General features: G+C 29.6%; 3 protein-coding genes across 7 annotated transcripts; 2 read left to right on the top strand and 1 right to left on the bottom strand.

The window, feature by feature from the left end:
• Positions 1–3,032: 3,032 nt before the first annotated feature.
• LOC109799100 (uncharacterized) lies at positions 3,033–12,088 on the top strand. Of its 5 annotated transcripts, none has more exons than XM_083070450.1 (9): positions 3,035–3,204; positions 3,488–3,550; positions 3,918–3,981; positions 9,104–10,017; positions 10,126–10,373; positions 10,959–11,051; positions 11,138–11,215; positions 11,341–11,685; positions 11,865–12,088. In XM_083070450.1, exons 4-9 carry the CDS (start codon positions 9,969–9,971, stop codon positions 11,937–11,939), a joined length of 888 nt encoding a protein of 295 aa, XP_082926576.1. In that variant the 5' UTR covers positions 3,035–3,204; positions 3,488–3,550; positions 3,918–3,981; positions 9,104–9,968; the 3' UTR covers positions 11,940–12,088. The 5 variants fall into 5 exon arrangements, with proteins under 5 accessions (XP_082926578.1, XP_082926576.1, XP_082926577.1 ...); XM_083070451.1 differs by having other exon boundaries at positions 11,138–11,242; positions 11,329–11,680; XM_083070448.1 differs by having other exon boundaries at positions 11,138–11,242; positions 11,329–11,685.
• Positions 3,997–9,076, top strand: LOC145955558 (uncharacterized). Its single transcript, XM_083070447.1, has 2 exons — positions 3,997–6,826; positions 6,918–9,076. The coding sequence occupies exons 1-2, from the start codon at positions 5,904–5,906 to the stop codon at positions 7,660–7,662; spliced, it is 1,668 nt and encodes a 555-aa protein (XP_082926573.1). The 5' UTR covers positions 3,997–5,903; the 3' UTR covers positions 7,663–9,076.
• A 3,494-nt stretch (positions 12,089–15,582) lies between the features above and the next one.
• Positions 15,583–17,706, bottom strand: LOC145956067 (uncharacterized). The gene is made up of 7 exons (XM_083071626.1): positions 17,696–17,706; positions 17,387–17,506; positions 17,166–17,223; positions 17,027–17,064; positions 16,437–16,541; positions 16,064–16,127; positions 15,583–15,954 (listed from the first exon to the last, which is right to left on the bottom strand). The coding sequence occupies exons 1-7, from the start codon at positions 17,704–17,706 to the stop codon at positions 15,598–15,600; spliced, it is 753 nt and encodes a 250-aa protein (XP_082927752.1). The 3' UTR covers positions 15,583–15,597.
• Positions 17,707–27,376: the final 9,670 nt, after the last annotated feature.

The following is a 27,376-nucleotide window of genomic DNA, read 5'->3' as shown; positions in this document are numbered from 1 at the left end:
AATTTTATTTCTCTATCTTTTAAATTATTTAAGAATAAAAAAGTTTGATGTCAATCCTAGGAAGCTAAAAATTAAAAAAAAAAATATGTTACATTTTTTTATGTATTAGTGAAATTAATAATACATCTTAATTGTAGATTAAATCGAGAATATTGAAAAACTAATAAATAATTTATGCAATTTATTATTTTAATATGATATACACAATTATCATCAAAAAAATTATATATAGATAAATAAATAAATAAATATATATATATATATATATATATATATATAGAGAGAGAGAGAGAGAGATATAGAAGAGGAATTAAATGACTCACAAAGTAACTCTTAATAAAGTTACTCCGCTCAATAACTCATAATGTAAGTTGAATTTTATCGATCCAATTATTAAATTAAAATTTATTAAACTTTACTAATAATTAATATAGAAAAGATTGATTAGAAAATAAAACAAGGATAAATACATTTTTTGAATTTTATATCTTATATTTAAGATGAATAAATAAATTAAGTTAATTAATAATTTATTTAAAATGTTAAAATTTAATTTATAAAAATAATATTTTAAAAGAGAAAGGTTATAATAATACCAGTGTAACTTTTACTAAGTATTACACCGCTCAATAACTTTATATTAAATAGGAATTTTATAAATTCAACCGTTAGATTGAAAGTTTTTTACTCTTAGATCATATATACAAAATTTTATAATTCAAGATGATTTTGATACTTCATTTTTGTAAAAAAAAAAATTGACGTAATATATACATTTCAAAATATACTAAAATATGAACATTTGATTACCTTCAAGTTGTTCAATTTTAACAAAATTTGATATAAACATATAAAGTGATATGAACTTTCAATCTAACGGTTGGATTTACAAAATTTACATTTAATATAAGATTATTAAGTGGAATAATACTTAGTAAAAGTTACACCGGTGTTATTATAACCTTTCTCATTTTAAAATATATAAATTATTATTTAAACTTTTAAATTTATAATAAATAATTTAAATTATATCATAATATTAATTTTAAATATAAATAAGTAGATAGTTAATTATAAAAGTAAGTATATATATAAATAAAGATTAATTAAATATAATATAATTATTATTAGTAATATAATTATTATATATTTATAACGGTTCGGACACACCGGAATGAGAGGGATCCAAAGATAGTATAAGTATGAGATTGTATAGTTGAGAATGATTTAAATGAATTAAATTGTACTACTTATACTGATAACATGTATATGCTTTTCTGTAGCTTATCTCATCAAAACTCCACAGTTAAGTGTGCTTGACTTGGAGTAATATAGGGATGGGTGACCTTCTGGGAAGTTTCCCAACATGCTAAATAGTGAAGTATTGTGAAATAGAATCCTTGAAAAGAATAGCAACCGAATTTGAGACGTCTAAAAAATTTAATAAAATAAAAAATAAATATTTAGCAACTGATTTAGAGGCAGTTAGTGTGACGGGTGTTGTAAGGGTCGTAATTCCAATTTTGCGACGATTTGTGCAATGGTGCCAGTAATCGTCACAAAATTCACTCGTGATAGACATTTCTGCGACAGTTGGTGAACCGTTGCAATGGTGTCTTTGCGACAATTCTAACCGTCGCAATGTAGGTCATATAACTGTCGCAAAATCGTCATTTTCTTGTAGTGAAAATTGCAAGACATTCGAATTCATTGGGGGAAATTTCTTTTTAGAAAAATTTAGAAATAGACAATGTTGAAAGGTCTATATTACATGTAAAATTTAGAAATAGGTGAATGTCGCTTCAGCATTAGGCTACCAAGTGCATGTCTAATTTAGTGTGACCTAATTTTTTTGAGTTCTCTTCTCCATGTAACAAAAAAACTCTTCTTTATGGATCTCAGATTGGCTTCTCTTGATTTTTGAGTATATGGCTTCTCTAGTATTATATATTATATAATGATAATAATGATGTAATTGAGTCATTCTTATAATGATAAGGATCCTAGATTGACCTTTCTTAATTCATGATGGATTTTGATGTGAATAATTGAATCAGTTTTTACAAGTTATTTATAATTGAATCTGTTTTATTTTAAAAATTAAACTGATTAAAAAAATACAATCTACAACAATTATATGTAAAAATTGGCTTAGATAAATGTAAGTCGGTTTTTATTAAAAACTGACTTAGATGTATGTGTACATCTAAAACGATTTTATGAAAACTGACTTAGATGTATGTGTATATCTAAGATGGTTTTTATTAAAAACTGACTTAGATGTATGTGCATATCTAAGACTATTTTATTAAAAAATGACTTAGATGTGTGTGTACATCTAAGATGGTTTTTAGTAAAAACTAACTTAGATTAACACATACATCTAAGTCGGTTTTAAGGAATTGACGTAGATATGTTCATTCTTCTACGTCGCTCTCATCTAAGTCGGTTGTAGAATCGATGTAGATATGGAAAAATAACCGACTTAGAATACAATCCTTCTAGTAGTGAGGTTATCTCTAGTAATAACTCTACTGACATGTCTACAACATTTTTTATATTAGGCAACGCCTAAAAAAGTGTTCTCGAAATATGGAATAGGCAACAATTTTGTAAACTATTGGCACTTTGTTTGACAACAATCATAAAATTCTTCCCAAAAGCACATATAGGCAACACTTGATCAAAGCGTGCACTATTCTCTTTTCAATATTAACAAAACTGTTCTTGAAATATGAAACAAGCAACAAATTTCTAATCGTGGCCATTTCTCTACCCAACAGTTTAAAAACCGTTCTTAAAATTGATATTAGGCAACAATTTATAAATTATTGCTTATTTTATATCATGCAACACAATAAAAAATGTTCCCAAAATATATTATTAACCATGTTTATTATTAAAATAAAAAGTTTATTTTGTTAATAGGCAACACTTATAAACATTGCTTAATATTATACCCACCCTTTCGTATTCGCAGGAAATATTAATTAAAAAAATTAAACTTCTCCTTAAATTCCGAAAATATTAATTCACGGGAACAAAGGGCTTCTCGTCTCCTAAAACCAAAAAATAGAATCCCTAAAATTTTCCCATATGCTTTCTTCTCCGTGTGTTCTCGTCTCCTAAACGTTGCTCCCTATCTTCATCTTTCTCATCACGTGTAGCTAGTTGTTCTACGCTTGCTATTTGGGCACCTTTCAGGTATGATTCTCACCTTTTATTTGTTTCTCTTTGTGTGTGATTGCATGTTCACTTAATTGCATATTTAAGGTGTTTTTAGCATGGAAGGGGGAATTGGATTTTGGCTTTCTTAATGGGGAGTATCATGTGAAAGTGAGAATCCAGTTCAGAGAATAAATTGGTTTTTGTGTTGCACGAAGCCGAAAGGATTACAAGAATGTTGATCGCTAGTTCTTTTATTCCATTTTATTGCTTAAAGTGTGTAAACATATGGATTGATTCGATTGAGTCAACTATGGCTTAGGTTGTTGCGGCAGTAAGAGCTACAGGGGACTACCCAGAACGGGTGGGGGAACCCCCATGTCAGGTATCTTATTTTACCCATCCTTTAAAGATTTTCCATGTGAAGTCCAGAAATTGCTTCTTATCTTTTCAATTTAATGTGGTTATTGGTCTTTCTGATGAGCAGTATTATATCAAAACTGGAACCTGTAAATTTGGTGCATCTTGTAAGTTCCACCATCCTAAAAACAGAGGTGGATATTTAAGCCAAACTCCACTAAATGTTTATGGATACCCGTTACGGCCAGTATTAGTATTTTCTCTCTTAGGATGATACTTACTTCCATATCAATAAGAAATAAAAGAAAATTAAAAACCTTTTTATTCATATCAGTTAGAAGGAATAATATTTATTTAATATGTGAATAAAAAAGCTTTGTTATTTGTCACAGGTGTTGCAGAGGAAATTAAAACATAACAATTGTTCATCAGGTCAAGTTCTTTGTCTTACTCCTGGTAAGTTTAAGTTATTTAATTATTTTAGAAGTAATATATTTGATTTGGCTAAATTTTGCAAAGTATTTTGTTGTATTTTTTTTACCATGGAATATAAACTGCATTTTAAAACATGATTTTTAGGCTTGATTGTGATGTTTATGTTATTCCTTTGAAAGTTGTTTTTTATTTTGAATTTAATTTTAAAATTAATGTAGCCCTTTTCTAAATCTTTCAGTAGCATAACATTAATTAAATTACTTAAAGAAATATGTCATTATGATTATTATAATATGTGAACTTATCATTTGGATTAGATTAAAAGTGATGGATAAAAAGTGGACAAAACTACCAAGGTTTAATAGAGACTATATCAATGGTGTTGAGTCATTCTTAGACTTTGCCTATAGTAAAGGAAGACCTCAAGGAGAAGAGATTTTATGCCCCTGTGCTAAGTGTGGAAATTGTTTTTGGGAAAAAAGAAATGTGGTTTATAATCATTTAATAGCTATCAGATTTGTGGAAGGCTACAATGTTTGGGTACACCTTGGCGAACGAATATCAAGGCCAATGGAAATTGACAAAGACATAGAAGATGAAGAGGACTCACGTGATGACATTGATTGCTTATTGTATGACACTTTTAGAAATGTGGTAGAAACAGAGGGAGTTAACAAAGGTCTTAATAAAGATGCTAGAAAATTCTGCAATTTGATTGATGAGGCAAAACAAGAACTTTACTCAGGATGTAAAAATTTATCTACGTTATCTTTCATAATTTGAATGTACTTGTTGAAATGTCTACATGGGTGGAGCAATGCATCATTCACTGCTCTCTTGGAGTTACTCAAAGAAGCCATTCCTGATCTAAATATTCCTGAATCTTTTAATAAAGCAAAGTCCATGATTAGAGACCTTGGCCTTGATTATAAAAAGATTCATGCATGTCGAAATGATTGCATGTTATATTGGGGCGACTATGAGAATGACAATTCTTGTAGATTTTGTGAAGCTTCACGATGGAAAGAATTCCCTCAAGTTAACAGTAAGCTTGAGCAACGAAAAAATGAGCACAAAGTTCCAGCAAAAATTTTGAGACACTTTCCATTGATTCCAAGGCTTCAAAGGTTGTTTATGTGTTCAAAGACAGCCAACTCAATGAGGTGGCATGAGGAATAGCGCTCGAAGGATGGGAAGCTCAGACATCCTGCTGATGGCCACGTGTGGAATGACTTTGATAAGCTTCATCCTGAGTTTTCTTCTAAGACTCGTAATGTAAGACTTGGCTTGGCTAGTGATGGATTTAATCCATTTAGGACTATGAGCTTATCACATAGTACATGGCCTGTGATGATGGTGGTATACAATTTTCCACCATGGATGTGTATGAAATTTGAGTATATGATGTTGTCTTTACTGATTCCCGGACCTCAGTCTCCAGGAAACAATATCGATGTGTATCTTCAACCGTTGATTGAGGAGTTGAAGGAATTATGGGAATCAGGAGTAGAGACATATGATGCCTCAAGGAATCAAACATTTCAAATGCATGCAGCTCTTTTATGGACCATTAGTCATTACCCTCGGTATGCTATGTTGTCTGGATGGAGCACAAAAGGAAAGTTGGCATGTGCATGTTGCAATTATAACACTTCTTCAATCTATTTGAAGCATAGTCGAAAGATGTGTTATATGGATCATCGTGTCTTTCTACTTGTGTGTCATGTTTGGAGGGCTAATAAGAGTTCCTTTAATGGAAAACAAGAACATAGATCTGCACCAAGTTTGTTAAGAGGGGAGGAGATATTAGAAATCTTAAAAGATTTCAACAATTTATTTGGGAAAACCAAAAGACAAAAAATTGATGCCCATGGAAGAAGAAGTCAATTTTTTTTGAGTTGCCATATTAGGCTGATAATCCATTACGTCATAATCTTGATGTAATGCATATAGAAAAAAACATTTTTGATAATATTATTGGGACTTTATTGGATATCGCGGGCAAGACAAAGGATCATATTAAGGCTCGTTATGATTTGCAAGAGATGGGCATTAGAAAGAATCTTCATCCAATTGATATTGGTGGAGGTCATGCAAAGTTTGTAAAAGCATGTTTCTTAATGACTTCAGAAGAGAAGTCTACTTTTTGTGGTGTTTTCAAGGGCAGTAAGTTACCAGATGGTAGTGCATCAAACATTTCAAGATGTGTGCACATTACTGAAAGGAAAATATCTGGTTATAAGAGTCATGATGCACATTTTATGCTACATTACTTACTACGGATAGCAATAAGAAGCACAATGCCAAATGCAATGGCTCATCCTCTAATTAGTCTTGGTTGTTTTTTTCGTTCTTTGTGTCAAAAAGTTATCCAAGTCCATGAGCTAGACTACTTACAAGCAAAGATTGTAGAAATACTTTGTCAATTGGAGATGATTTTTCCTCCTAGCTTTTTTGATATAATGGTTCACTTACCTATTCATCTTTCCAATGAGGTTAAATTGGGTGGCCCGGTTCAATTTCGGTGGATGTATCCTATAGAAAGATATTTATGTAAGCTCAAGAGTTATGTTCATAATAGAAGCCAGCCAGAAGGTTCTATTGCTGAGGGGTATTTGGCTGAAGAGGCATTGACTCTTTGCTCAAGATATTTACATAAAAATGTGGAGACAAGGTTGAATAGAAAGAATCGAAATTATGACAACAGTGATTTGTGTGAAGTAGATGTAGTTGATTACTTCACAAGTATTGGTTGTCCTTTAGGGGGGAAGAAAAATGGGGAACCATTTGCTTTGGACTTTCAATCTACAGCCCAAGCCCATCGATACATCTTATTCAATTGTGAAGAAGTTCAAGTCTATATCCGGTGCGAGAAGTTCTCATTTTCCATCTATTGATTATCTCTAAATTATTTCATTTTATTTTTATACTAACGAATGACATTGTTGTCATTGTAGAGAGCATGATGATAGTATTAATAGTCACACTAAAAAACGGAAGTGGGCTAAGGCAAAAGTGCAGAGTCAAGATTTTAGTGAATGGTTTAGAAATCGGGCCATGAAAAATGATGTATCATTTCAGCTCAAAGAATTGTCAAGAGGACCAAATACTATTGCAAAGAGGTTTTCAGGCTACCTCGTTAATGGATATAGATTCCACACTATGAAACGAGATGCAAGAAGAAAAACTCAAAATTCTGGTGTGACATTGGTTTCGTTAACTCCTAGTTTTGCAAGCTCTAAGGATGAAAATCCCAAGATAGAATCTATCCCTTATTATGGAGCAATTACTGATATCATTGAGTTAGATTATTATGGCCACTTCAATTTTGTGTTGTTTAGGTGTGATTGGTTTGAGGTTGAAGAAGACAAATATGGACTTATTTGTGTACACTTCAACAAAAGATGTTATCAAGATGATCCTTTTGTGCTAGCTTCTCAAGTCCATCAATGTTTTTATGTCCAAGATCCTTTTAATGAAAATGGGCATTATGTTATGAAAACAATGCCACGAGATGCATTTAACATGAGTGAGCAGTTGGAGCCAAGAGGTGTAAATGCACCAAATGATGATGGTGAATTTAACTGGGTTAGGGAAGATATACCCGCAACAATCATCGAGAAACCTTTGCATGTTATGCAAGAAGAAGAATATGAAGAAGAGTCTGATTTTGATGACACATTGTTGGACTTCATGGACTAATGGATACACAGTCTTAGAGGACTAATTATTGGACTTCATGGACTTCTGTTACAGCAAGGACTGACCTGTTTCAAAATAAAAACTGGTACAGCATGCCAAACTATAAAATTCTAAAATTTTAATTATGAAAAGCTTAGTGTCTTAGCTTTCTAACAAAATTAACCCCATGCTATTTGGAGACCTAGAGCTCAAGTTATGCAGTAGTTACTCTTTGGTGTCTAAGAGAGGATGTGTACTCTGTTACAGCAAGGATTGACTTGTTTTAAAATAAAAACTGGTACTGCATGTCAAACTATAAAATTCTCATATTTTAATTATGAAAATTTTAGTGTCTTAGGTTTCTAACAAAATTAACCCCATGTTATTTGGAGATCTAAAGCTCAAGTTATGTAGTAGTTACTAGTTGGTGTCTAAGGTTGAATGTGAAATCTGTTACAACAAGGACTAAACTATTTTAAAATAAAAACTGGTACTGCATGACAAAACATAAAATTCTAAGATTTTAATTATGAAAATTTTAGTGTCTTAGGTTTCTAAAAAAATTAACCCCATGCTTTTTGGAGACCTAGAGCTCAAGTTATGCAGTAATTATTCTTTGGTGTCTAAGAGAGGATGGGTACTCTGTTACAGCAAGGATTGACTTGTTTTAAAATAAAAACTGGTACTGCATGACAAAATATAAAATTATAAAATTATAATTATGAAAATCCTAGTGTCTTAGCTTTCTAAAAAAATTAACCCCATGCTATTTGGAGACCTAGAGCTCAAGTTATGTAGTAGTTATTTTTTGGTGTCTAAGAGAGGATGGGTACCCTGTTACAGCAAGGATTGACTTGTTTTAAAATAAAAACTGGTACTGCATGTCAAACTATAAAATTCTCAAATTTTAATTATGAAAAGCTTAGTGTCTTAGCTTTCTAACAAAATTAATCCCATGCTATTTGGATATCTAAAGCTCAAGTTATGTAGTAGTTACTATTTGGTGTCTTAGAGAGGATGTCGAATCTGTTACAGCAAGAATTGATCAGTTTTAAAATAAAATCTGGTACTGCATGTCAAAATATAAAATTCTAAAATTTTAATTATGAAAAGTTTAGTGTCTTAGGTTTCTAACAAAATTAACCCCATGCTTTTTGGAGACCTAGAGCTCAAGTTATGCAGTAGTTACTAGTTGGTGTCCAAGATTGAATGTGAAATCTGTTACAACAAGTACTAAACTGTTTTAAAATAAAATCTGGTTATGCATGTCAAACTCTAAAATTATAAAATTTTAATCATAAGTAGGTTAGTATCTTATCTTTCTAACGAAACTAATCCCATGCTATGTGAAGCTCTATAACTCATGTTATGCTGAAGTTATTGTTTGGTGTCTAGGAGTGAATGTGTAATCTGGAACAACAAGCATGAGTACTATCCAATAATTATATTTTTCATTTTGTAGGTACAAAACGCAGAAGGAAGGAATTTTAAAGTAAAATATGAGTACTACAAAAAAACGTGAGAAAGATATCTTCAATTTGGAAGGTGAAGTGAAATCAAGTGCTGAATTACTTGGGAGATTTCAAATTAAGCGTGAAAAGGTATTGGGTAATACTAAACAAAGCAAAGGAGTTATGACTAAGGTCCAAGGAACTAATATCAAGAAAAACAAGCCACCAACTACTACAACAGTTACATCAAAACCTAAAGGGTTTGATAACCAAATCAGAGGGCGCAATCAAGGTACTTTTAGCATTGCAAACCATTCAACAAGTGACCAAGGAGAAGGAAAGAATGTAAGTGAAAAGAAGCTTCAAAAAGAGACAACCAACGTGCAAGGAAAGAAAACACAAATTAAAGATCCAATGAAGTTATCAATAGAGGCAGCCAACATGCAAAGCAAGAAAACACAAATTCAAGTTCCAAAGAAGTTACCAATAGAGGCAACCAACATACAAGGCAAGAAAACTCAAGTTCAAGTTCCAAAGAAATTTCCAATAGAGGTAACCAACAAAAGGAAACTAGTTGAATATGTCGGGTCACATGGAAGGCAGCCCATAGAAAGGGCAATGGCTGAATGTAATGAGGTGCAAGAAAATGAGCCCTTAAGAAAGTCAATGGCTGAACATAGTGGATCACATGGAAGACAGCCTGTTAAAATGGTAGTAGCTGAAAATAATGACTCACGTGAAAATCTCCAAAGCCCTCAAAAGAAGACAAGAAAAGTCTCAATGTGTCCAGCTATGTTAATTGATCAGTTCCTTCAAGAAAATGTGGAGTTTGGTCAAGAAGAGGAGGAGCGAGATGCAAGTGAAAATTAAGAACTCATGGAAGAAAATGGTCATGAAGAAGAAAATGCACTAGAAGATGGAAGTGGTAAGATAAATGGTTATATAATTGTTTAGTCTATTCTATTTTGCTATTCTTTATATATATCTGTAACCATATTTGCTATTATCTTTCATGGCTATTATGATAAACTAGGTACATGTAAGAAAAAAACAAGAGGGCCAACACGATGTTTGAAAATACATGCAAGATCATTCGAAGAACGTCAAGAAGTTACCTTAGATGATGATGGAGAACCAATTGGACCCAAAGATAAAGTAGTATCCGACTTGAGTTATTTCTTAGGCACTGTGGCAAGGAATCCAAACTTTTGCCCTTTAATTTATACAAACTTCAAAGGCTTGACCATGGATGAAAAAGAACGAATATGGGATTTTGTTAATGTATGTGAAAAGTGATAGTAAATTTAATTTGCTAAATGGTTAATACTTATCAATGTTGATAATTATATTTCTATTTTACAAGAAAAATTCATTATTCCTGAGAAAGGAAAAAAAGCAATATTTGCTCGCATAAATGATGCTTGGAGACGCTACAAGAACTACATCAAGAGGAACTATTTTTTGAAATACTCAACTTTGACAGAAAGGCTGCAACATCGTCCAAAGCATATACCTGAAAATCAGTATAAACATTTGATGGTTTATTGGAGAAACAGTATTGTCCAAGTAATTAAGATAATTATATTTCTATTTTTTTTTTTTTTTGTTTCTACCTGTTTTCATTGTTGTTGCTCTAGGCTACTGTTACTAGTCTCGATTCCTATTCTAGTTGGTATTTATAGTTGTTTTTTATGTTATTAATTTTCCAAATGGTGTATCTAGTTCTTTTTGGTTGTTGATTCTGAATACCAATTATGGTATTTCTGCTATTTTGGATTATTGTTTCTACTATTTTTTTGCTATTTTTTGGTTGATGTTACATTTTATTATTGAACTTAATTTTTTTTTCTATGCAATGCAATGCAGAATATAAGCCAGAAAAATGCTATCAATAGGGCAAAGCAGAAATACATTCACCACATGGGTCCTACAAACTTTGCAAGGATTCGTGCAAAATTGGTATTATATTTATGTTTATATGTGCAAAACAATAAATTCTTGTACCTCTTATGCATTTCTTATTATTCAATCTCTAATTTATGTAGCAAGAAAAGAAGAATGGAAAGGATGTTTCTCAAGCTGAAATGTCCATTGAGACTCGTCAAAGTCGAAAAGGAAAAGAGGTGGATAAAGATACACAAATTGTGATTGTAACTCTACTATTTCAATACCAATTTTTTAAAGTAGTATGTCTTGATTGTATTTTAACTATAATGTTTATTTTCTTATAAATTAGACAAAACTTCAGGAATCAATCCAATCCTCAAGTAGTGAATCTGCTGAACAAGCTTTTCAATCAATCTTTGGCAAAGAAAAACCCGGTAAAGTTCGATGTCTGGGAAGAACGATCACACCAAGTATGTTAAAGAAAAATGAAGAAATTTTTGCTTTAAAGAAACAACATTCTGTTGAGATAGGTTCAATGGCTAAGACAGTTCAAAGATTACAATGTCTTGTAAGATGCTTGCTAAAGGAAATCAATCCAGAATTGAATGACCAAGCTTTGGATAATATAATGGAGAATGGTATAAGCAATGACAATAGTGTAGCACCTCCTTCTTCTGCCTCAACCCATAGTCCTGGTCATGGTAAGGTATAATTTATGCCTTTGTCGAGTTCTAAATTATATTTTAATTCATTTCATTTGCATATATCAAACCAGTTATGAAAGTTTTCTTGAGTATAACTAGCTTTAACTTATGTTAATTGTTGGACATTGATTGAGGATTAATTTTATAAGTTTTCTAAGTGAAAAAATATATTTATATGCAGGAAAGACTTGATGATGAAGATCAACCTTATGATGATGAAGAGATTTTGAATGATGTTATTTACATGGATGGATGACTAGCTATGCATAATATTCCTAGATGACACTTTATTTTGAAATTTAGAAATTTTATGTAAACTTTGACATCTTTGGATGATTTTATTTGGAGTTTTATGCTTTTGAATTGTCATATACTTGGAACTAATTAATGCAAGTGAATTTTACATGTGTTTGGATTTCATTTTATAATTTATTTTATTATTTTTTGAGGATGAAATCAATTCTTTATTATTATTATATATATATATATGATTTCACAAGATAAACTAAATATATATATATATATATATATATATATATATATATATATATATTACATTCATAACCATTTAAAAATAGTATATGGTGAATATTATTGACTAAATAATGGTGTGTTATTACCAATATTATAAGTCAATATAAAAATAATCGTTGCATGTTTATTTAGACAACATTGTCAAAATTGTAGCTTAAATTTAGTCTAAATTGTTGCCTATATTATCTCATAGACAACCTTAAAAAAAATTTCCTAATGTCACTAGCAATGGTCATAAAAGTGTTGCCTATAAAAAAAGACTACATTTCTAAAATCGTTCTTTAAAAATTTATAGTGTTTCCTTAAATAAATAAAAAAATCATTGTCAATGAAGACCATGAAAATCGTTCCAGGAAGTTTAGGTAACGGTTTTTTTGACATCGTGGGCATAGGCCAAAAAACCATTGCATATTGGAATAGGCAACGTTTGATAAATCCACGCTTGACAAACCGTTGCCAAACAATTCCCTAAACTTTCAGGAACGGTTTTTTTGGCTTTCAACAACGATTTTTTATTGTTGTCATAGACAACAAATGTTGTAGTTACTACTTCGAGTAATTCTCATTGGTTTTTTGATTCTGCCTGTTGTAATCATATGACCACTGATATTAAATTAATGCCCTCCGCATCACATGTTTCCTCTCTACCACCAATCCACACAGCTAGTGGAAATAAAATGAACATCACTCATATTGGTCAAGTATCCACCCCCAATCTCACTCTTACTAACAAATGCTACTCATCATTCAACTCGGGTAAGAGAACCTCCTCAATATCTTACTGATTACCGTTGTTATTCTGCTATTGTAACTCTTCATGATCCCTCCACTTTTCGTGAAGCACATACTAACCCCATTTGGCAGTAAGCTATGTCTGAAGAAATCCAGGCTTTAGAGAAGACTCATACTTGGGATCTAGTTGATCTCCCTCCTAATAAGATCCCTATTGGTTGTAAATGTGTCTATAAAATTAAGACTCTTTTTGATGGAACTATCAATTGTTACAATGCTCGACTGGTAGCCAAAGGGTATACTCAAGAGTATGGGATAGACTACGAAGAAACATTTGCTCTGGTGGCCCAGTATAACATTTGTTCGTAGTCTCTTGGCCATTGTTGCAGTTCATAAATGGAAGCTTCTTCAGATGGATGTCAAAAATGTCTTCCTTCATGGTGATCTAACAGAGGAAGTTTATATGCATCCTCCTCTTGGCTATCATTCTCCTAATAAAGTTTGTAAGCTTTGACGGGCCTTATATGATTTGAAACAAGCACCTAAGGCTTGGTTTGACAAGTTCAGTTCTACTCTTACAAAAATTGGTTTTCTTTCTAGCTCACATGATAATGCCTTGTTTACTCGACGAACTAAAGGAGGTATTATAATTCTGCTGCTTTATGTTGATGATATGATAATAACTGGAGATGATCAGTTTGAAATTTCAGCATTACAAAGTTATCTTGGTCAACAATTTGAAATGAAAGGCCTTAGTATGCTTCACTATTTTTTGGGCCTAGAAGTCTCCCAAGACTCAACAGGCTATTACCTCTCCCAAGCCAAGTATGCATCTGACTTACTTTCTCGAGTAGGTATCACAGACTGAATCAACCCCATTGGAACTCAACTGCAAACTTACACCTCTTGATGGCATTCCTCTTGAAGATGCCACTTTGTATCGACAACTTGTTGGTAGTCTTGTTTATCTCATTGTAACTCGCCCTGATATTGCATATGTTGTTCATGTAGTTAGTCAATTTATGTCTGCTTCTCGATCATCACATTTTTCTGCAATTCTTCAAATTCTCTGTTATATTAAAGGAACCATTTTCCATGGCTTGCACTTTTCTGCTAATTCATCTCTGGTCCTGTCTAGATATTCTGATGCTGATTGGGCAGGCAATCCAACAGATTGTCGTTCTGTATTATAGGTTACTATTTTTTTTGGGAAATTCACTTATTTCTCGGCATAACAAGAAGCTTCTCGCTCTAGCACAAAACCTGAATACCATGCTCTTACTGATGCTACTTCTGAATTACTTTGGTTACGATAGTTATTAATTGATATGGGTGTTGCACATCCTTCCTCCACTAAGCTTCATTGTAATAATAAAAGTGCTATCCAGATTTCTCACCATGACGTCTTTCATGAGCACACAAAACATATTGAAATTGATTGTCAACTTGTGCGGCATCACGTTACCAATGGTACCATACAATTGATCTCTGTTCCATCGGTTGACCAAGTTACTGATGTCTTCACTAAAACACATCAACCTACACTACTAGAAAAATTAAAATTAGAGAGGGAACAAATCCGTCACTAATTTTGATAAAATCCGTCACAAATCAAATAGTGACGAAATTTGTGACGGAAATGATTCCGTCACAAAATTTGGCATCACAAAATATTTAGTGACGGATTATTTTCTCCGTCACAATTAGTGACGGAATTAAGGCATCACAAATAGTATAATTTCTGTCACTAATTTCTAATAATAAATGTTTAGAAATTAATAAAAATCCGTCGCAATTTGTGAGGGATTAAATCCCTCGCAATTTGTGAGGGATTAAATCCGTCACAAACTGTGATGACTTTAATTAAGTAGAATCCGTCACAATTTGCGAGGGATTTAATCCCTCGCAATTTGTGAGGGATTAAATCCGTCACAAACTGTGATGACTTTAATTAAGTAGAATCCGTCACAATTTGTGAGGGATTTAATCTCTCGCAATTTGTGAGGGATTAAATCCGTCACAAACTGTGATGACTTTAATTAAGTAGAATCCGTCACAATTTGCAACGCCAGAATGCCGTCACAATTTGCGACGGATTTTATCCGTCACTAACTGGGATGAATCCCTCACTAACTGTTGATGACTAAATTTGAGAAAACCATTGTTTTTAAGAGTCTGGTAATCGATTACCTACACATGTAATCGATTACTAGACAATGAAAATCATATGTTCGAAATTTACTTATTAAAAGGTTCTCTGGTAATCGATTACCCATTTCTTTGTAATCGATTACCAGAAGATGAAAATTCCAAATTTGAATTTAAACTTTACAACTTGAAAATAAACTGTTGTAATCGATTACCAAGTCTTGTAATCGATTACCAGAGCCTATTATTCTAGGCTAAACACTACAAGAAAAATCAGCATTATCTACGGAAAAATCCGTAGATAATGATGAAAATCCGTAGACCCTAAACCCTAAACCCTTCAAACAATACACATGAAGCAACCTAATTTTACTAAGCTAGATTGCTTAATGACCTTATACCTATCTGCCAAACATACAATTAATAGAGGCAACATGTTGAAAATTCCAAATCAAATCATACAAAAATTCAAATACAGGGGAAAAAATTCTTAAAATTGATTACCTTTTTTCCCGGCCTAACAAAAATTCAAATACAGGGGAAAAATTCTTAAAATTAATAAAATCCAAGACAGAGCATAGGTAATAAACCTGCTTCTTTTTCTTCTTTGGTCTTCTCTTCCTCCGAGGTTTGTGAGCATCAGAGTTGGAACTTAGACTACTACCATGACTTGTCCCTGATCTTAAGGATCCCCTTACTTTGAAGTCTGAGCTGCTTTTGCTATTTGATGTGTTGCTCGATGTAGAAACCTCAGATCTCTGCATAGATGAATTTTGACCAGAAGATGACCCAAACCTTGACAACTTCATGTTTGAAGGACGAGGTGGAGGCATCAAAGCTCTAGCAGAAATCAGCCTCTATAAAAAGGTTGAAGATATTCAAAATTTGCAAAATAGTTTATGACTATATATTTCATAGCATAGAATATTGGGAATTAAAACACAGTTGCTACTCTTACTGTTAGACCTGATTTTTTTCATCACTGGACATGCCAGACACGCCTTTACCAGAAGCACTGGAAGCCTGCTCCCTGCAACCAATAGAAAATTTTATATAGCAAATTCCATCAAAATAAAATATGTTTGCTGCATCTTAATCATTAATGCAAATTTCCAAAAACAAATGCATTTGGAATATTTTCCTAGCATAATGCTGGACAAACGCCAGAAGTTTCATAAATAAATGTGGCTTCGACTTCATTAATACCAACATCACAAGTGAGGGTTGATTCCGCTACTCTTCTTTTAACATTCTAATTCTCCTTTACCTTAATGCACGCAGGGTATATATGAAATTCTCATTGTTAGAATTGCTAAAGGATTAAAACATCCCCACTGACCTTGTGCTTTTGTCTGTCCATTCATCATCTGCATCTGCTTCATCACTAGAACTCCCAGCAAGGAAAAAATCATCATCACTCAGATCCAAAAGACCGTCATCCTCACTGCTAGTCTCTGACAACAGCACAAAATCAAGTTGACAATTTATGGAACGGGAATGCAGCATAAACACAGAGGCATATTTATTTTTTTAAAAATACAAAGCAGATCTTCAGGCACATCGATGCGGGTTGACCTAGTTTTCCTAATTTTTTTGACAGGCCCGTGTGAAAAAATTTCTCAATAAATACTTATTAGAGAAGAAAATAAGAAGGTAAAATGAATTCAACTTCTACTATAAGCTCAAATTTGCTTATTCATTAGCTAATTCATAGAATCCCACTCATTTAATTTTAACTTATAAGAGAAGCTTAATTCATTTTCTGTGCTCATTTTCTTCTCTGTAAGTTTTTATTGAAAAATTTATCCACACAGAACCAAACTCAACCAACAATTTCATCTAGGGCTCACACAACTAAAACAAATCTCTCGTAGAGCATCAACATTCTAAACTCATATATGACGGCACAAATCATGAAAATAAACGAACCTTCTAAATCCTTGCCACTTGCAGCAGCTGCAATTAACCTATCTTCAATCTGTTTGCGCAGCCCATTCTCCTGTCAATAATCTCCGAATCATCGCCGCTGGTAAACAAAGGAACGTATTTCTCATTCTTGGGAAAGTACTGCAAACAGAAATAGAACAACAACAGATTTTAAGTCAACATTTCTCGCTATGTCAAAACTACAAAAAAAAATAGCGTAATACAGACCATGACATATTGAAGATCTTGTTTGAGAGCGGAAAGCTGGTCGGAGTAAGGTTGTGCGGAGGAGGAAGAAGAAGAAGACGGTGCAATTTCTCAAGGCGTCTGATTCGTCTTTCGATTTTCCTCCTCTCAAAGAACTTGATCTTGCGGTCGCGCAAGAATATCTTACGCTCGGCAGCGAGGCGCGTGTGAATCTCCTGCTGCTTCTTCAGTCCCTCTAACTTCTGCTCGTGCGCCTCTCGCGCCTCGAGGCAAACTCTGCTTTACGAATTTGGAGAAATGAATAGAAAGGAATGGAAAAGATGAAATAGGGTTAGGGTTAGGGTTACCTTTCGGAGCATGCGCTCGATGGATCGAATCTGATTTTCTAGCATACTCTTTATTATTAAGCAGAATATGAATAAATTTTATTAAATATTAAATAAAAATGATTGTCAAAAAACTTACATTAATTCCATTAAAAAAAGGTTGTTTTAATGTTTAAAATTATATTAAAATAATGTGTTTTATAATGTTTATTTTTGAAAATTAAAATTTTAAAATATATTTATTTTTCAGAATTGTGTGTCATTTTAGTCTGTATTATATGGAATTTTAAATTAATAAGTAATTTTTTTTAATTGGTTATCTAATTAATGAAAATTTTTAATTTCATTCATTATTTTAATAAATACTAATTAAATAAAAATATCATTTCAATTTTAAACATATTTTATTAATGATGTTATGCAAATTTATAAACTATAATTAAAATAATATTGTATGAATAAAATTATTTTAAATTAAAACCATTTTTTTTTTATATATTTGAATCTATATCATGTTAGGGATGAAAATAAGTTAATCCATACTTGGAATATACATATCTGATTTATTATTTATTATGAATTTTTTATAGGTCTAATCTTTTTAAAAATTTAGTCTATCCTAATAAAAGTCTATTATATATTAATGATATTAATAAATTTAACTTTTTAAAAAATTTAACAAATTTATTTTCAAATATATTACTACGAGTATTTTTTAATTTACATGATAAAAATATGTTTTTTCTCGTTATCATTAAACAGGTTTCCGTAAACATGATCAAAACATTCTTATTTTGTCTCTTTCTCATAAATAGGTTTCCCGTAGGAACCTATAGAGCACTTTAATACATATCAAAACATGATCATTCTCAAAATCAACCACATATCTACAAAATATTATCCAAAAAGTATTATAATAAATAATGAAATTAAATAAATTAAATCTTATAATAGTTATTTTTTTTCATAATTCTAAATTAAATATTCTAATTATTTTATAATAAATAAAAATGAAAATATAATAAAATATGTTAACTGATATTTTAAATAAAATATATTAAAATATTATAATCAAAAGAAATTTAATATTAAATCAAAATATTATATAAATCATAACTAAAATTATAATAAATATTCTGATATTAAATTTATTATATATTAAAATTAATTACGTATTTGTATCAAAGAAATTGCTCTAGATTTTAGATTTTATTTATTATGTTTTATAATAAATAAAATCCAATATTAAATCAAAAGATTATAACAATCATAACTCAAATCCAGGTAAATATCTTTCATAATCAAAAGAAATCCAATATTAAATCAAAAGATAATAAAAATTATAACTAAAATATTTATAAATTTTTTAATATTAAATTTAGTATATATTAAAATTAATTAATTAAATATTTGTATTTAAGAAATTGTTACAAATTTTAGATATATATTTTATTAAATTAATTAAAAATTAATTATATTTTATCACTTTTTAATCAAGTGAGTGAATGATAATGAATTAACTAAAATTCTAAAATATATTTTAATTAAAAATAATTTTTTGGTAAATACGGTAACTAAAAAGTATTATAATCAATAACTTACAAATCTTAATTATATATTATCTTTAATATAAATTTTACTCATTAAATCTCTAAAAATTATTATATAAGATCTTAAAGAAGTTATTTCTTAAAACATATCATTATTCGAATTCATTGAATGTTTAATGTTAATTATAATTAAGATCTTATTATATAAAAACTTATTATATAATATATCTTAAATAAGTTATTTCTTAATCATATATATATATATATATATATATATATATAAGTGATTTGTAATGTACGAAATTTTATTATTTATATATACTTTATTTTAGTTATATCATTATTCAATATAAAATTTTTAATACATTTCCTCACATTTTTTAGTGTAACATTTATAAAACTCTAAATATATAAATGCACTTAATACCAGAAAAATTTGATAAAGGGTAATACAATAAATTCAACAATAAAATATTAATATAAACTTTAATATAAATCTTAATTAAGAATACTTAAGTGTCACTCTCCTTCTTTGTATGATACTCTATATATAGTTAACTTGACCGGTTCCCTCTAGCATTTAATATTGCATTTAAGTTTTATCTATAAAAAAATATATTATCCATTATCTTGTCAACACATTTCTAAAAAGTAAAGAAGAAGAAAGGGAGGATTTATTTTATTATTTATTTTCAAAAAAATTTAAACAAATTTTACATTAAATTATTAATTATAGTCATTTTTTAACTAAGTTATTTAATTTTAGTTTTTATAATCATTTTTTTATTATTTTTATACTGAATTTAAATTTATTCCGTAACAGTAGACGGAACGGGCCGTTTTAAAAGTGAAACGGGCCGTTCCGGAATAACAAAAATGCCCTATATTGGAGAAGCAGAACGAGCCGTTCTGCTGGTTATGAGAACGGGCCGTTCTGTTTCTCCAGTTTTGGGCATTTTTCTTATTCCGGAACGGCCCGTTTCACTTTTGAAACGGCCCGTTCCGGCAACCAGCAATTTTGCGTTATTACATATTCAACTTATTAAAAATTTAAATGTAAGATATTTCTATTTATCAAATTCATTTTTTTATATAAAATAACATAAATATAAATTATCGTTTCAATAATTTCTAAATTTATTTTTAAAAATTTAAATATATAATCATATTTTATTATAAATTCAATTTTAAAATTAGCCTAATTTTGAATTTTGAAATTTATATAATTCTTATGGTTTTTTAATTACAAAAATTCAAATAACTAAATTTATGTTATTTTGAATATTTTATTTAGAAATTTGATTTCATTTGAGTTTTTTCCAAAAAAAAATTATAAATAAAATCTACAATAAATTATTACGTTTAGTCATTTTTTATAATCTAAATCATGTTTACTCATTTTTAAAAAACATCAATTTAAACTTATTTATAACTTAACTAAAGATAAAAGAAATACAAAGGTTTTGGTCTCCACTTTATTAAAAAATAACCTCCATGTAGTAGTTTTGTTGGTTATCCAATTTTACAGTTTTGTTGGTTTTTATAATAAAAATAAGACATAATTTAAAATAGATAAATTATTGACGGTTGAAAGAGGATGGAGCAAAGCAATTCTTGCATTTCAAAATCAAAGTGTTTAGGGTTTATCGAATATGCATTCCAATTCATCACAGTAGTAGTACTTTCTATTTTCATTCGAATTAAATCTTCGATATAAGGTTCCCAACCTCTCCATGTTCTTGTTAATCGAATTCATAACGACCATGTGTTACTGTCAAACCCATGGTTGAGTCAAGTACTATGGTATTGATAAAAATTTATTCACTAGAGTGTGAGATTGTTTCTCATGATTTGTTAGATATGACTCAATGAAGGGTTTCAAGATATCTTGTTTTCTTACTTTTTTTCCTTCATTTAGAAGCAATTAAAGTTAAAAAAAAATAATTAAAAACTTGTAAATTATCCTTGTCACTTTTAAATCTAAATTACATTAATTTATAATTTGTTTTTAAACATAAAAATAAAGAAATTAAAAGATATTATTTTATTAACATAAAATAAGAAACTTTTAATTTTTAACTAAAAATTTACACTTTAAAATTATAAAATTATGACATTAGAAAGACATTTTTCAATAAACAACTAAACTAAAAAACAACGTGTATTATAATTTTCATTAATACTATATTATTTGTCTATTCATACATACATATATATATATACATACATACATATGTATTATAATTTTCATTAATACTATATTATACTCTCATTAAAAATTTCATAATTTTACTATATATACATACATACATATATATATATATATACAATATTTTAAAATTATATTATTTGTCTATTCAAATCAACGTGTATTATAATTTTCATTAATATATCAAATTGTAACATGTACGCCTAATTCTAATACCCAAATTATACAATATAAAATTATAAAATTTTATAATATTTTATAATTATATCATTAACAATATCTATATATTTATTTAATAAAAATAAAAGTAAAGAAAAGAATATCTTGTGATTTTAATACATAACATATCGTTCTAAAATATTTAGAATAACGTATTATTTTACACATTATTCCTTTTCCTTACTCTATTTCTCCAGAATTTCCTTCTCTCTAGAATTCTAAATTTTCAAAACCTTAGGCCCCTATTTATAGAAATTTTGAAATTAATATGCACTATGCACTATTCATTAAAATAATATTATAAATTACTATGCACTATGCACTATTCATTAAAATAATAAAATTTATTAAAATTTATAAACTTCAGATCCGCAGCCCCCTCTGTAGCCGCCAGTTACTGTGCACATGCACAGTAAAATACTATTTACAAATACGTAAATACGTATTTATGAATAGTGAAAAACGTATACGTGAATAGTAAAATACATGAATAGTAAAATACGTAAATAGTAAAATACTTAAATAAAAATATGACAAACCTTCTAATAATCTCAATAAATATTTAAAATCAAAATAACTTGTTTTATTTATTAAAATTTGGGATATTACATTTTTAAACCCTTTAATAATTTCATAAATATTTAAAATACATAAAAATAACCCTTTTATTAATATTGTATAAAATTTGGGATGTTACAATTCTCCCCTCCTTTTAAAAATTTCGTCCCCGAAATTTTCTTGAAAATAGGAATAGCTCCTCGCAGTTTGCTTCCTAAGCCATGTTTTCGCTGCGCTACTCTGATACATTTTAGTAACTCCTAACTGAATGTTAAGAGTACTCTTATGTCATTTATCTAAGATCATCTTCCTTAATTCGAGATTATTAGGCACATAGATTCTATCTTAAAACACCATCCACTTCCAAGCATAAGGGTTATTTATACCTCTACCAATCTTTTCTACTATCTTGTCTTATACTTTCATGTCTTGCCATCAAAATGAATCAACTAATTATGTTTCTCTAATTTCCTTCAATAGTCCATTCTTTACTCGAGTCATACCTAGTTTCACACTACTAGAAGTAATTTCACAAATCAAACTTAAATTCTTAATGTGAGCTAAAAGATATCCCTTAACCATAAGAAGAGATATATAGAGTTTTTTTTTTTTTTTTTACTCAAAGTATCGACCACCACATTGACTCTTTCTGAATAACAACTGAGATTAAAATCTTAATCCTTCACAGTTTCCAATTATCTCTTTTGTCTCATATTCAACTCCTTTGGATCAAACAATTATGTAAAATTCTTATGATCACTAAATATCTCAAACTTAGAATCATGCCAATAATGTTTCCAAAATTTCAAGCGTAACTATTACGACTTCTAATTCAAGGTCATGGAAATAATCCACCCAAACCTGTCTTCAAAGCATTACTATATACCACAACACTTACTAAAGTTTGATAATCTTAACACTAGTCAATCTTTCCTTAAGAGTTTCAAAACTACTATCACACTTACTATTCCATAAAGGCAACTCTCTCTCCTTGGTTAATCCAGACACAGGTAATACTATCTTAGAAATTATCTCAATAAATCTCCTATATTAATTAATGCAACAAAGCTCTTAACCTAACTAATTGACCTAGGTATCTCCCACAACTTCTATCATAAATAGATCTACGTTATATCTCCACTAGAAATTACACAACCTAGAAAATTCACCTCATAAAAATTCATACTTAGATAACTTGGCATAAGCTGTCTTGAATATATTTTCATCCTCAATTATAATACGATGATATCACATCCTAAAGTCAATCTCACAACCTTCATTAATTCACTCCTAAGGTCGTCCATCCTCATATCAGCATACATGCATATCAAATCATATTAGAATACCTACTATAAATCTTCATATATACCATTCTTAAGCATGTATGAATCAATTACTGTTTACTCCGTATAACCTGTACATTAACAACCTTTACCACATAACATCATACAACCTTAAAGAAACTTTTGATCCACAAGATAACACCTCAATATATTAGAATAAAATCGATTTCCTAATAACTCACAAATATCATGACAACATATATATCTCTTTAACAACTATCAAAGAAAATGATACATAGAAAATTATATAGGCTATCACCAAATAATCTCAAACCAATCACCAAATAATCCCAAACTTATCACCAAAAGAAAGCTAACAGGATAAGTTATCATTCTTATAAAGACTTGAAATTCTAAAATGATCATATACTTAACTAAAAATTTCAAAAATTGTAGTAGATTAAATCAGCGCTTAACAGCTAGACTTTTGATCACTAAAATATTCATAACGAAAGTTCTAGATCTCCATTATACCTGATTTTGGTGCCCTTGACAAGTAAACATCCAACTTACAACTTTTATGAAATTCATAAAATCCAACTCTGTCAATATAATACTTGTACTGGCATCACAAAACTGCAGCTAAAACATTCCCTGCATTGATCAGCAAAAGAGTGCACCAAAGTCTAAAGCCCCAAAAATACCTTAAGATACTTCCAAATCATTATTTAAATTTCTTCCTACAATCTTGAACCAAAATAACTTTCATATTTAGCACAAAGAACTTAGAAACTAAAATAAAATCCTCTTACAATCTAACCCATAAAAAAATCAATATGTAAATATCAAATTTAATAAATTATTTAATAAGGTTTAAAAATAATAAAAGAAATATAAATTAATTCCAGTAAAGGTGGCAGTGCCTCCTAGTTAGGAATAATTTATAAATTCTAAATCATATAATAAAAATAACAAAGATTCACACTTTGGTTTTTATCAAAAATATTTAAAACTCCAATTCGCAACATACATCCTCTTTGGATTTAATTACTGTAACTATAGACTTCATCTACCAAACAAGCATAGTAAACTCATAACTCACGGCCGATTGGATCGACCGCTCTGATACCATTAATGTAACGCCTAATTCTAATACCCAAATTATACAATATAAAATTATAAAATTTTATAATATTTTATAATTATATCATTAACAATATCTATATATTTATTTAATAAAAATAAAAGTAAAGAAAAGAATATCTTGTGAATTTAATACATAACATATCGTTCTAAAATATTTAGAATAACGTATTATTTTACACATTATTCCTTTTCCTTACTCTATTTCTCCAGAATTTCCTTCTCTCTAGAATTCTAAATTTTCAAAACCTTAGGCCCCTATTTATAGAAATTTTGAAATTAATATGCACTATGCACTATTCATTAAAATAATATTATAAATTACTATGCACTATGCACTATTCATTAAAATAATAAAATTTATTAAAATTTATAAACTTCAGATCCGCAGCCCCCTCTGTAGCCGCCAGTTACTGTGCACATGCACAGTAAAATACTATTTACAAATACGTAAATACGTATTTATGAATAGTGAAAAACGTATACGTGAATAGTAAAATACATGAATAGTAAAATACGTAAATAGTAAAATACTTAAATAAAAATATGACAAACCTTCTAATAATCTCAATAAATATTTAAAATCAAAATAACTTGTTTTATTTATTAAAATTTGGGATATTACATTTTTAAACCCTTTAATAATTTCATAAATATTTAAAATACATAAAAATAACCCTTTTATTAATATTGTATAAAATTTGGGATGTTACATAACATCCCGAATTTTCTATTAGTATAATTGTTTATTATTACTAAATAAATAAAATTTATATATTATTATTTTTATAATATTATTGATAAATTAATATCAATAATATTATTAGTGTATTTATAGATAAACTCATAATTTGATAAATATAACTTATTATATATTAATATACTTTTACAAAATTATAAGTATATTAATTATAAATATACATATCTTATCTAGTATATTTATATTTTTGTAAAATTATATTAACATATACTAAGTTATATTTATCAAATTATGAGTTTATCTATAAATATACTAAAAATATTATTGATATTAATTTATTAACAATATTAAATTATTAATAATATATACATTTTATTTATTTAGTAATATTAAATATATATCATTTGTTACATTAATAAAAATTATAGTATATGCTAACTTAAATAAGAAAATAATTATATAATTTTAAATTATTATTATATATATATATATATTAAAATTTTAAAATTATTAAATTTTTAATGGGAGACATTCAAATTGTACAATTATGATATTTGTAACACCCCAGCAACCCGCATGTGGATATTGTCCGCTTTGGCCGCAGCCCTCACGGTTTTGCTTCTGGCAATGACACTCATGCCACCCCAAAACGCGTCCACACAAGGAAGGTATCCACACCCATATATATGGCATGCTTCGTTCTCCTTCCTAACCGATGTGGGACTTCACAATCCACCCCCCTCATGGGAGTCCAGCGCCCTCGCTGGCACACCGGCCCGGGTCCAGGCTCTGATACCACTAAATGTGACACCCTTACTACCCCAACATATATATATATTGTAATAATAAAAACTTATAAATAAATTTTTCAATTTCGGTAAAAGGGTTCACATGAGAATCTTAAAAAAATTATCCTTCAATAACCACAATAACAAAAAAAATGAAACGCAAGAGTTCTCAAATTACTTTCAAAATAACATTTACAATAAAAACCTATGTTCTAAACAAAATCCTTTTTGCCCCGATGTCACAATATCAGAGCATCCCGATATATCAACCGTTGACATTCTAGATACCACTCGTAGCCAGATCTTCCTCACCTAAAATATCCACAAATCGCACGGTGAGAAAAGAAAACATCTATATATATAGCACATAAGAAAAGACAATATATTATTTAATATTCGTAAATATTTCAACATATCGTATTTCAATCAATCATGCATTGTCATCACGCCATAATTCTCAATCAAACCAATCATCACAAATCTTGCACTTCACACTATGCCAAGGTCACGCTACCCATTTAACAATCCCGGGCCGTGCTCACCCCTGATATAACACTGTGCCAAGGTCACGTTATCCCTATCTTAGGACCGTGCTCACCCCTGACATGTTAACCAAGGTCACGATACCCATGTAACAATCCAGAGCCGTGCTCACCCCTGATATAACACTGTGCCAAGGTCACGTTACCCCTAATCTAGGGCCGTGCTCACCCCTGACATGTTAACCAAGGTCACGATACCCTTGTAACAATCTCGGGCCGTGCTCACCCCTGGTCATAGGTGTGAAGAACCACAACCACATCTCATTCACATTCCACACAACATCTCATAATTTAATTTCATACATATATCAGATATGTCCAAAATAATGGGTTTCACACGTATCAAGTAATTCACATTTAAATCATCAATTTTTATTAAATAATATAACAATGATATTCATAAATTAATATAACAAACAACGGAATTACCAATTTAATATAATTTCAACGTAAACAGTAAAACTCCTAATTGTTCCAAAACCTAGCTCACAGGCACTTTTCTACAATTTTGTTCTCTCTCCCAGATCATCATTCTTACGATTTAAATATATATTTCTAATCCTCGACACATACGGAATCTAATGGCATAATTAATTCCTCAAACATAAATAATCTAATTTTTCCAAAACCTAACCTACAGGCACTTTTCTATAATTTCGTTCTCCCTCCTAGAGCATCATTTTTTTACTAACAAATTATATATTTATTGTCCTAAATATATACAGAATCAAATAATGCCAATAATTCTTCAAACAGAAATATTTCTAAAATTACTCATAATTCTAAGGGGTTCTTCCTCTACCCAATTTCCCTCATGTAACTCTATAT

Source organism: Cajanus cajan, chromosome 3 (genome assembly GCF_000230855.2).
Source record: "Cajanus cajan strain Asha chromosome 3, NIPB_CcT2T_4, whole genome shotgun sequence".
Lineage (NCBI taxonomy): Eukaryota > Viridiplantae > Streptophyta > Magnoliopsida > Fabales > Fabaceae > Cajanus > Cajanus cajan.
Note: the sequence above shows the minus strand (reverse complement) of the source record. Positions and strands in the feature narration are given on the sequence as shown.